General features: G+C 40.8%; 1 protein-coding gene across 4 annotated transcripts in view; it reads right to left on the bottom strand.

Moving 5' to 3' along the window:
- Positions 1-2,711: 2,711 nt before the first annotated feature.
- The window catches only part of LOC124721254 (SCY1-like protein 2), a 202,726-nt gene continuing 192,456 nt past the window's right edge, over positions 2,712-12,981 (bottom strand). For all 4 annotated transcript variants that reach the window (XM_047246124.1, XM_047246123.1, XM_047246126.1 and 1 more), the window contains one exon: positions 2,712-3,906. In XM_047246124.1, coding sequence (XP_047102080.1) covers positions 2,817-3,906 — 1,090 coding nt within the window. In that variant the 3' untranslated portion in view covers positions 2,712-2,816. The remainder of the gene's footprint in view (positions 3,907-12,981) is intronic.

Genomic DNA, 12,981 nt, shown 5'->3' with positions numbered 1-12,981 from the left:
AATCTACTACAATTTATATGGCTCTGAGGTTCATTCATTACAGTAAAATCCTGAGCTCAGTCATGTAGCTCATAACAAGTGTGTCCCCTTAGTGAGGTGACACCGTCCTGCCCGCTGTGACTATTACCATATGTGGTGCAGTTTTCAATTGAGTACCGCTAGCCCATAAGGCAATCCTTTGTGTGTCCATGTCATTCTGACCCACATGTCGCCATATTGCACTTACCGACCAGTAGCAGCTTCACGCAATGCTACGTGCTACAACATGGCTCCTTAGGAAGGGGGATGTCTTTTTACAAGGATGCACTGATGTCTACTCTTTACATGGATCTGGGTTTGCACATGCATACTGGGTGATTTATAACAATAGGGACAAATAGTGACAGATTACCCCTGAGAGGAGAGTGAAAAAGTAATGTCTAATGAACAGTAGCACTGGCATTATGGAAAACTACTCTCCACATTTAGTAACTGCATTTTCTACTGCAGTTGCTGCATCTTTATACATAATCTGGGGGGAAAAAAAAACCAGGATGATTGTAGTTGGGGATTGGGAGTGTGTGCTCTTGTTGGCATGCCTCTGTAGCTACTTGTACAGTAGTGTTCTAGTCTAAGTTTGCTGATTCTTGTGATAAAACTTTTTCATTGCATGTGTTTAGTCAACACAGTGAAGCAAGGTGGTGGTGGTGCACAACTGTCTTTCAGCAGAGTATGCCTAAGTTCCGAGTTCAGTTCCAAACACCTCAGTGGCATAAAATGGAATGGGCACATCCGACAATGCCGATAGTGATCCAACCATCTGAAGGGGAAGTTAAGCTCTGCAGTCCACTAAGTCCTATGTTCCCACACCAAGTTTCAGCCTCCCCCTTCTCTCATCAAAAATGAACACAATGCAACATGATACGTGCACTCAACATAGTCACCTATACAAGACAGTTATAATTATGACTGCTGAAATGTAAGCCACCTGAGTGTGTCAGTTTACTGACACAGCTAAGCAAGCACAAAACATCGCCTAAGGGAGCTGATATTAATCAGAATGATCTGCTAAAAAAAGAGTCTACAATAAAACTGAGCTCTTTGTCATTTCATCTGCAGTTAGATGGACCCTCTCTATTGGAGAAAATTGACTGTCAATTTTCAGATAACTTTGTAATGGGAAATAGTAATTTCTGTTTACGAGTTACTGATCTGCCAATCTAGCCATGCTCTAAACAAACTACTAGATTAATTCTGTGCTGGCTCAAGCACCATGGACCTTCCTGCAACCTTACCTGATGTTTTCCACGCAACCATAGATTGAGAAATATAAGCTACAATGGTTCTGACAACAATGATTGGCACTAGTCTCTAGATTTTCAGTCGATGATGGTTTAGCAATGTTTCTGATGTTTCACCCGCATGAGTGGTTAGCGTTGTCAAAGCTTCATATTTCATTGATGGTTGGGGATCAGCAATGAAGGGTGACTCTTTAGCAATGCTAGCTACTTACACTGGCAAAAGTCAGAAAAACCACTGAACAATCAGATGAAGATCCTGTGATGAACACCAATAGCCAAGAGGCAACATGTCGAAAAATAGGTATAATAACTCAACAATTGTAATGACTTATTTAATGGAATGTGTTACCAAACATATACACTGCTTGCATTGTGAATTGCTGCTAGACATTTAACAGTATTCTCATTTGCGTACAATGCAAGGCTTATAATGATAAATTTAAGAGAAAGAGAGAGTATAGGCAACCAACCTACCACCACTTAGCTTACGTCACATATGAAGAGTGGCACCTACTATATATATTTGCACGCACGTCCAAATCATAAAAACAAGATAATAAATATTGAAGTAAATTGCAATGTACAAGTCCAGAATGATGTCATGTCCAAGTTCATAACCAATCTTTTTACCTTCCCTATTCATATTTCTAGTCTAATTCCCACCATAAATGATTTTAAAATATTTTCGCTACATAAAACCATTTTCACTTATATGAATTAGCAAGTTAACAGTATAATCCCCAGATACCAAGTACCTACCTTATTATGATTACTGCTATTATTTTGATAGTTTCAAGTACCACTGCAGTAAATTTCTCATTGAAAGGTAGCACAGTATTGAAGCTTTCTGCACATTCCCTCTACTAATACCCAGCAAGCAACGAGATTTAGTTTGGCTCCAGGATCCAGATGCATGAATAGCACTGGACAGTAATGAAATATCCCATTTCAGATTGCAATGTGGCCATATTTAAGTGGCATAGCAATTTTATTCATTGTTGTCTACAGCCACACTTTATAGGACTTTTCAAGGTCGAAGGTGTCTGCCACCACACTTAAAGAAACCTCATCTGATCTTTCCGTACTTCCTCCCCCCCTTCCCTCTCTCCCCCAACATTACACATACTATAATGCCATTGTGTGTGTGATCTAGAAGAAACTGCCAGGAATTTAGGAAAACAGAAGTCACAAGGTGGATAGACCAATACTAAATGCCATTTCCTCACAAATGTAATCCCCTCGCTGAGTACATACAGTGATGTTACCAGGTGCAATGGTATTTTAGCCATCGTGTGCATTTTGGATGTAATGCTGTCATTTCATCACATGAATTTTAAATGCCACACAGAATCATATCAACTAACTGCAGTTGGAAGATACATACAAATGGGTATATGAAGACATCAGTTACAAGATATTAAATTGTCTGAATTGGTCATTGTCACATAAATATTTTTATTTTCAATATTTCATACATTTAATCACATAACTTTGACAATTTTCCACATTTCAAACATATAAAAGGACGGGCATGAACTATTGTAAAAGATCATCTATTTCAGACACGGAAAGTTTTCTTACAGGTTTACGAGCAGTATCACTCGGTTCGGTTACAGGGGAATAATAAGAGGTAGAGGATACTGTATCTGGGGTATAACAAGAGGTAGATGACACTGTGATAGGGGTGTAGAAAGAAGTAGATGACACTGTGATAGGGGTGTAGAAAGAAGTAGATGGCACTGTATTTGGGGTTGATGACAATGATGATGATCCTGGATGAAGTCCATAAGATGAAGATGGCACTGAGGAAGGGGGATATGTAGTTGAGGATAAGGATGATACAGGACCAAGACGGTATGTAGATGAAGAGGATGATGCTTCAGAAATAAAAGATCCAGATGATGCTGTACCAGGAGTGAAATGTGATGGCGTCGATAATAAGGTAGCAGTATAGGAAGATGTGGACGTTTTCGAGGTAGAAAGGGAGATACCAGATGATGCTGGACCTGGGATGTATGTTGAATCGGACGATATTGTACCTGAAGCGTGAGATGATGCAGACAGTACTGCACTTGAGGCATAAGATGATCCACCTGGCTTAGGAAATTGTTGTACTGGGAATCTAAACTGCTGGGGGGTCCCAGCCGCCCCACTTGCCACAGCAGTTTTACTCCACTGTGACTGTTGGCTTTGAACTGGCTGTCTAAATGCTGGTGAAATACTCGGAGCAGATGCACTCCACTGTACTGAATGATTATCTGTACTACTTGTATCGGCTGATTGAAATGATGAGAACGCGTCTGAAAAGGTATCTCCACCAGCACTTCGTGTGCTTACTGATGACTGCGGAGATCTTGGTGAGCTGCGCAAACTAGAATCCATTTGGCTCAAGTTCCTCTGCAAGAATCCACTGAAGTCCTCCCCAAATGGTTCAGATGTTACTGTAGTGGTAGATGATGTTGAAGCTGCTGAAGGTTGGTCCTTCTTACGCTTTGGCTGCTGCCTTCCTGTGTGTGCACTGTAGAAAGGTTTAGTCATTAAGCCACAGAAGTCATCGGGTACTGTAGATGGAGTTAGCACAGGCTGAGCCTGTAACCTCTGCTGTAGCTCTTGTTGTTGCGCAATACTGTAACAACCAAATAAACAATTATAAATAGAAATAAATTTAATTGTGCTTATAACTAGTACGATATAATAATAGCTATAGAATTTAGAAAGACATTCTGGTTTGGAGGGAAAAGAGGGGGCAGGAGGGAGGAATAGACTTCTTGTAGGCAATCCCTTGATCCCAGCTGTACTATGACAACAAACAAAAATTTGTTGCATGGCAGAAATGCAAGGCTGCAAGATATTTACTAATGCTTCACTGATATTAATGGGGTGATATGACCTACAAAATCAAATTTTATCTGAGGACATGCATATGTTCTAATTAAAACAGATACACATGGTTAATAACAGAGTAACTTATTCAATTTGAATTTTTATCACTGTGCCAGATGGGGTGGAAGGGTCCACTAAATGAACAAAAGAGCTGAGGAACAGATTGCAAATGAGGTGTCAGGCGTGAACGTCCAGGCACGATAAAGGGAGGCCACTAAGAAAACAATCTTGTTGAGGACATATAAAGAGACAGACGGTCCAATAAGTACAACGGCGGCGCTTACTCTGCACATAGGTGATAAAATACTGCCTTCACACACAGTGTGGTGCTGGCCACAAACATAGGTGGGGAGTTTGCTTATGTTAATGCCAGCACTAGTCTGTGCAGTACTTACAGAAAATTTTGTATATGATATGGCTGCTTTCAATATTAGTCCTGCCTATAAAGGTGTATAATATGTTAATGTCTTTGAATAAAAGATGGTTGGTGAATGCCAGTACAGGTCTTTCAAGTGGATACAAACAGTGGAGTCACATGTTTGGAGGGAAATGGTACTTGGCTGGACAAGGACATTTTGTATTTTGGATGAGAATGAGGGTTGGCAAATTGGTTGTAAGTAAGTAAGTAAATCTGTCAGTCTGTCCTGTATGTATTTATGTATGAACAAAAATATAAATTTGATCTACTCTGCTCCATCCTCTCATTTGAACCCACACTTTTACACACTAGGACAAAATACGTAAGACTTAGTCATTTTTCTAAAATCAATGGACTGTAACTACACAATAGCTAAAATAATTTAGCAGAGAACTGTAACTGGCAGATCACTAGCTGTGTCATGGATAGACTGTAGGGCTCTTATGGAGTCTTTGCAGATGAGGAATTTAGTAGCACAATTAGATCTCATCTGCTCCAGCACCTTCAAGATGCATATAATTCAGTACCATGCACTATGCAAGCACTAGCTAAGTGAATCTTGTGTGCACATTCAGGAAATAACACAGCACAGCCAATGGAAGCCTCCAATTTAGCCCCTCAGTGTAAATTATAACATAGTTGAAGTGCCCAGATAAAATTCTGTAAAACATGAATTTAAAAACACATTTTGGGGTAAAAGTCTTCCTGTACCTTGACAAATCTAAAATAATTCTAGATCTCCTCGTCAACTAGGATAGTGAAAGACTCCAACCCTGATGAAGTACAGCAACGTAGTTTGCATTAAGTGCAACTGAATCCTGAAAAGCCTTTTTGCTCACAGTCTATCCATGAATATTCACGCCATTAGAAGGCAAATAAATGGTATAGAATGCCAGTGACTGTGGCGTCAAGATCAAGCTGCATACGTGTTGCATCATGAGGCTCTGCCACCAGACAACAAGTGGTGGCTCACCTGCCTCAACAAAGAGGCTTTGAATCAGACTGTTATATACCCCTGCTCCCAGCCTAATCCTCTCGTGGTAAGCAGTATCAAAGATGTTAAGATACATTGGCCAAGCTGAGCTGTAAACCACGTGTCTATAGTCAAGGTGGAGACTTTTAAAACTGCTAAAGACATATTCTGTCTGCTCCCCATGACCTGTGGCTGAGGCATTTTAATATGCTGAATGCCTTTAGGCCTTTGGCTTCATTATTCTTCAGATGTGGTAACCTGATTAGCCTCGTATCAAATGTAAGATCTATAAACTTTAAAAAATTGAGAACAGTGACACTAATTTTGATAATGGGTAGGTTAAAGGTATAACAGGAATGATTAAAATTAACACACATACATTTCTCTGATGAAAATTTCTGACTCAGTACCTAAAGGAAAGGAAGGACCATATGAATAAGTGTACACATCTGTGGAAGCCCCATTTGTGGAGCTGTACAAGGATTTTAGGTTCCCAAGTAATATCATTGGTCCTGTCAAGACAGACGATATACCTACAAGGTATGGAATTTGTAGGAAAGACACTGTATTCCCACTTTCAGCAGAGGGAGGTTATAGAGGGTAGTGCAAAACTTCGTAAACCCACATTGAAAGTGACTACGTAGTTCCTACGATTCTGAAACCCAGGTCAGATGCCAATTGACTAATGAGGGTCATGCTATGGTTAACTACTGGGGAACGTGCGCTCTTTCCCTGGTTTCAGATGGGGTACTAAAATTACTTACCTGCACAAGTCAGGATAGCCTCCAGACAGCCAAATTTCATTAAAGAGAGATAGAATGATTTTCTCTGCCTTCTTTTTGAGGTACTGTAACATGCTGCACTGTATCTGGTCCTTACCTTTTGCAGTCTCCTTGACCTGAGACAGTGCACGACCCAAACGCACTAACATTACTCCAGAATGGGTTGCACTAGTCTTCTATATGCTGTCTCCTTTACGGATGAGCTACACTTGCCCAAAACTCTTCCAATAAAAAGTAGTCGAGCATTTGCCTTTCCTACTGCCAACTTGATGTGTTCATTCTATTTCAATCACTGCAACATTACACCTAGATATTTAACTGATGTGGCTGCGTCAAGCAGCACCCAACTAATGCCATATTCAAACATTACAGGATTGTTTTTACTACTTATCTGCATTAAATTACATTTTCCTACATTTAGAGCAAGCTGCCATTCATCACACCAATTACAAACTTTGTCTAAGTCATCCTATACATGGCTACAGTTGCTCCATAAGGACACCTTCCTGTACACCACAGCATCTTCAGTAAACAGCTGTAAATTGCTGTTCACCCTGACCACCAGATCATTTATGCATAAGTTATAGAGAATAAGAGCAGTCCTATAACACTTCTGTGGGACACTCCTGACGATACCCTTGTTTCTGATGAATACTAGTTGTCGAGGATGACATACTTGGTTCTATTATTTACAATGTCTTAGAGTCACTCTCATATCTGGGAACCTAATCAGTCACCTCAGACCTTCGTCTACAGTCTGCAGTGGAGCACCGTGTAAAACGATTTCCGGAAATCTAAGAATATGGAATATGCCTTTGCACTCCATTCATGGTTTGTTGGCTATTGTGCAAGACACAAGCAAACTTGGTTTTCATGAGCAATGCTTTCCAAATCTGTGCTTATTTGTGGACAGAAACTTTTCTGTCATAAGGAAATTTATTATGTTCAGACACAGAACGTGTTCAAAAATTCTGCAGCAGACCAATGTTAAGGATATTGGTCTGTAATTATATGGGTCAGTTCTTTTACCTTTCTTATATACAGGATTCACCTGTGCTTTTTCTTCAATAGCAGTAAATGGAGGCTAAGCAAGGGGCCAATGCTGCAGAGTATGCTCTGTAAAACCAAATTGTAATTCCATCTGGACCTGGTGACTTATCTGCTTTCACCTCTTTCAGTTGCTTCTTGTCTGTCACAGATACCAATTTCTATGTCCTCCATGCATGAGTATGTAGACAGTAAAATGACTGTTTGGTTATATAATCCTCCTCTGTGAACAATTTCTTAAACGTGAAATTTAAAATTTTAGCTTTCCTCTTGCTGACTTCTATTTCCATACCAGACTAGTCAATGGGTGACTGGATAGTAGCCTTCGACCCACTTAGTGATTTTATGTTTGACCAGAATTTTCTTGTATTCTTGACAGGATATTTCACTAAGGTATCATGGTGGAAGTAGTTTTATATTTTGCGCACTGACCTTCTTACGGATGCACGAATTTCTACTAACGTTTGCCTGTCAACATTTGCGTGCTCTTTTTTTGAAATGTGAGTGCAATAATCTCTGTCTGTGCAGCAATTTCTGAATTTGATTATTAAACTATGGAGGGTCCTTTCCATCCCTAATCCACTTACTTGGCATGAATGTCTCCAGAACGCAATTTACAATCAGTTTAAACTTTGTCGATAATCCCTCCAATGTCTGTCATACTAGAGCTGAATGATATCCATTCACTGTCCGAGTGGGATGTTAACAACTGCTTATCTGCTTTTTCTAGCATAAACGCTATCCCGACCTTCTCGACAGATTTATTAGCTTTAGTAATACTATAATTCTGTCGGTATGATGAGACCACGACCACTAATCCCTGTCTCTATACTGACACTGTCGATAAGGTCAGTCCTGTTTGTAATGACGAAGTCTAAAATATTTCCATTGCAAGTGGGTTGTCTAACTAGTTGTTCAAAGCACTCCTCAGAAAACATGTTCAAAGGTACTTCACATGACTGACTGCACCAACTGCAGGAAATCCATAGACATCACAGTCTATACTCAGCAGGTTAAAGTTCCCTCCAACTAATACTGCATGATCTGGACATTTCTGTGCTAATAAGAATAGACTTTCCTTGAATTACTCAAAACTGTCACAGCAAAATTGAGTAGCCAGTAAAGACATCTAACAATTAACTTTAGTTCACCTAGACCTGTTATACGTGTCCAGATAGCTTCACTGGCACACTCAAATCGACTTCAGTAGAGGATATTTTTGTCTGCAATGAATACTCCACCTCCTATGTGTCTGATCTCTCTTTCCACGAGAAGTAACAAAATCATGACTGCACAACGAAGTCTGTGCACTGGGTACCCAAACAGAATTCTGAGTCAGAATGGACCGTGGTACGACAAATACATGACTCACTTTTTCACAGACGAAAACAGGAAGCCATGGGAAAGAGTGCATGTGGAGGCCCTTTGGGTGGCTCCTTTGAGCTGGCTTTCAGCCAAGCTGCAGATTGGAGACTATACCAACTACAGAGAAAATAATGGAAAAACTGGTGTTGGGCAAAAACAGTTTGGGTTCTTGAGAAATGTATGAGCACTTAAGGCAATACTGCTGACACGACTAACCTTAGAAGATAGGCTGAATAAATGCAAACCTACATTCACATCATTTATAGATTTAGAGAAAGTGTTTGACAATGTGGACTGGCCTGCACTCTTTGAAATTCTGAAAGTAGCAGGGATAAAATACAGGGACAAAAAGGTTGTTTATAACTTATAGAGAAACCAGACTGCAGTTGTAAGGGAGAAAGGATATGAAAAGGGAAGCCACATTTGAGAAGGGAGTGAAACAGGATTGTAGCCTACCCTTAATGTTATTCTTTCCGTACACTGAATAAGCTATAAAGGCAACCAAGGAGAAACTGAAAATGGAATTAAAGTACGGGGTGAAGAAACAAAAATTTTGAGAACTGCCGATGATGCTATAATTCTGTTAGAGACGAAAGGGGACTTGGAAGAGCACTTGAGCAAAACGGTTAGCGTCTTAAAAACAAATTAACATCAATAAAAGTAAAACAAGGGTAATGGACTGTAATTGAAATAAATCAGGCGAAGCTGATGGAATTAGAATAGGAAATGAGACATTAAAACAGTAGGTGAGTTTTGCTATTAAATCAGCTAAATAACTGATGATGGCCTAAGTAGAGAGCACATAAAATGCAAACTGGCGACAGCACCAAAAGCATTTCTGAAACAGAATAACTGAAGTGATAGGAAGTCTTTTCTGAAACAATCTGTCTAGATTATAGCCCTGTATGGAAGTGAAACATGGACGATAAGCAGTCCACAAAAGGAGTGAAAAGCAGCTTTTGAAATGATATGCTGAAGAATTGATGGATATATCAAATAACAAATGAAGTGGTACTCAATCGAATTAGGGGTAAAAGGAAATTTATGGGACAGTGTGTGTGTGTGTGTGTGTGTGTGTGTGTGTGTTTAGAGGGAAGGTAAAAACTGTAGAGGGAAACCAAGAAGACTTGACTACAGTAAGCATGCTCAAATGGGTAGGGTGTGGTAGTTATGCAGAGATAAAAAGGCTTGTACAGGATACACTAGCATGGAGAGCTGCATCTAACCAGTCTTCAGACTGAAAACGACAACAGCAATGCCAAATGCAAAAATAGTTGATATATAGCACAGAGATTACCACTGTCTGATGGAGATTAGTAGCCCATTGATGGTGATGAGGAAACTTTTAACATTCAGCAACAGAGCCCTTTGGGCACCATTCCCTTACACCTGTGGGGAGCTGAACGACATACCATCTCTAACCCAAAACTGATGAATAAAAATTGGTAGGGAGCTTCAAAAGCACCGGTCATGGACAGTAAGTGAAATGTCATGGCAACAAGCAGTGCTGTATGCCTTATGTGACTCAGAAAAGACTGCAACGATGTTTCTGCCTTTAGAAAAATCCTGTCCTATTGCTGTTTCCAATCTAACCATATGGTCGGTTGTGGACCGTCCCTTGCGGACACCACACCGATAAGGAAGAAAATTCCTGTTATTCAAGAATCTAGTATAAGTGCTGTGCCATATGACTTATTTAAGTCAAAACAGGCTACAATGAGATGTTAATGTTTAGAAAAAGGCTGGTGGGCTGTTGTTCCTAACCTAAACAGACGGTCAGTTGTAGATTAGTCCCTCATGGAAATTTCAATAATACGGGTACTAAAAGACTTGGGATTCAAGAACCCAATTTAAGTGTCAGGTTGCCATCCTTTCAAACAGTTTGCAGAGCACATTGGTGAGGCTAATTGGTTGGTAGCTAGCAATGGACATGGGGTTTTTGCCTGGTTTAAGGAATGAGATTGGGGCACTCTCTCTCCATTGTGAAGGATAAGCATCTTCTAGCCAAATACAGTTGACAACCCTGAGTAATAGAGTCTCTGAGTCAAAATCAGATGATGTATCATCTGATCATGAACTGAATCATGATCTGAGGATGTATGATGAAGTGAATCAAGAGCCTGAAGCAGTTCCTACTCAGTGAAAAATTTGTTATACAATTCAGGAAGCAAAGGAAAGGGCGATCTTCAACTTGTCTTTTATGCATCCAAAAGCAAAGCAGATAAGAAGAGGCACTGACAGTGCTCGAAGCAGGTACTTTTTACTGCATTTAATTAAATAGCTAGCCTTTGCATGAGGACTGTCTGTGACACTGCAGGGGCCTTTGTTGGTCCTTAATAGCTACTAAAATATCTTCAGTCTGTCATGGTACAACTTTCAGCATAGGGGACCTATAAAAAGAGGGATAGCGATTTCAGCAGCACAGGTAATCACACTGAAGTCTCCAACTACCTCATAATGCCATCTACGGCAGAGGGGACAAAGGTGATCACAGAGGTATAAACCTGCCAGTTGCCTTTGAGAGATTCCAAAAGCACAATCGGTCTGGCAAGAAAGTGATAACATCACAAGAAAGTGATCACTGTCACAAAGAGCATTACAAAGTCAATAGCTGAAAAGGTGCCCTGGGTGGCACTAGATTGGGTAGGTCTACTGTCATTGAGGAGACACAAATCAAGATTGTAAATGTTGTTGTTGTTGTGGTCTTCAGTCCTGAGACTGGTTTGATGCAGCTCTCCATGCTACTCTATCCTGTGCAAGCTTTTTCATCTCCCAGTACCTACTGCAACCTACATCCTTCTGAATCTGCTTAGTGTATTCATCTCTTGGTCTCCCTCTACGATTTTTACCCTCCACGCTGCCCTCCAATACTAAATTGGTGATCCCTTGATGCCTCAGAACATGTCCTACCAACCGATCCCTTCTTCTGGTCAAGTTGTGCCACAAACTTCTCTTCTCCCCAATCCTATTCAATACTTCCTCATTAGTTATGTGATCTACCCATCTAATCTTCAGCATTCTTCTGTAGCAAAGATTGTAAATAGGTTAATCAATCGGGAGCCCCTTACCAGATAACGTGGTACTTCCTCATTAGGTGTGGTTTACATTGAAACGCTAATGTAGGAGAAAGAAAGGGGAGGGGAGGGGAGGGGGGAATAGTTGGATGGTTGTTGGATTAAGGTGGTCATTTCAAGCATGCAAGTATCCTGCCCAGGAGTACATAAAGGTACCAAACAGTGATCAGTGAGACCACTTGCAATCGCACTGCTATTGCTTCTAATGTGGTAGCAGATGCCCTCTCAGGACCAGACCACAATAGTTCGAACAGAATGCTCGGTAACCTCAAGAGGGTTAAAGAATGGTCAACAGTGAGACGTTTTTCTCAGAGAGCAACACAGATCACACACCAGGAGGAAGTTAGTTGTTGCAGTTTTGGTAGGTGATAATTATGTTCATTGTAGTTCCACTGAATTATCATCATATTAAGGGTGCATTTGTTAGCTGTGAAAGGGCCAAGTGCACAAGTCACTCCCCAATCTCATTGTCTAGCAATGGTGATGCGGAACAAAATTGATGAAGACAGCTCCGGAGTCTGATGGTGTGGGGAGATCTGGTGCCTTCGTGATCACCACAACAGCCTTCTCTCGATTTCTTCTTCTTTTCTTCAACTATTTTAGAGGGTAGAGACTCCTGTGAGGGCTTATCCATTGTAGGGTAGTAACTGGAAAGGAGTGGGCAGTCCTTGGGCTCTAAGACTGTGATGCCTTCATCCACTGGCTGGTTTTGGTTTGCTGCTCTATTTATTTCCGTGGAGAAGGTTCCCTACAGGCAGCCCTGCCACCAGTAGATGTCAAAGTAGTTGCTGCTTCAAGGTTCCTCAAGGGGGAGCTGCAGCAACCACAATAGTCATGGAGCAGGGAGAGAGGCTGGCTATCTCCTCCATGGGCTAATTTACTTGTGCAACTTCCAGAGGTTGACATTGAGGAAATGGTGGGAGTAAGTACTTGAGGTCCTGGCAATATCCTGATCATAGTAACAGCAAAAGTCGCTAACACTGGAACTGGATATGAACGGTCATACTTTATCTGGGCTTCAAAATATAGAGATGCGATCGGAGACTTAAGTTCCTGGATTGATGTTCTGTAATTAGGGTAGCACACTTTTTGGATCTGGGAGGATAACCATCTGTGCAGTTGAGAGAATGGTATTTGCTCACATGGGGACTCTTCTGGA

The sequence above is a fragment of the Schistocerca piceifrons genome, chromosome X (genome assembly GCF_021461385.2).
Source record: "Schistocerca piceifrons isolate TAMUIC-IGC-003096 chromosome X, iqSchPice1.1, whole genome shotgun sequence".
NCBI classification, from domain to species: domain Eukaryota; kingdom Metazoa; phylum Arthropoda; class Insecta; order Orthoptera; family Acrididae; genus Schistocerca; species Schistocerca piceifrons.
The sequence above is the reverse complement of the archived record's forward strand: the minus strand, read 5'-3'. Positions and strand labels throughout refer to the sequence as shown.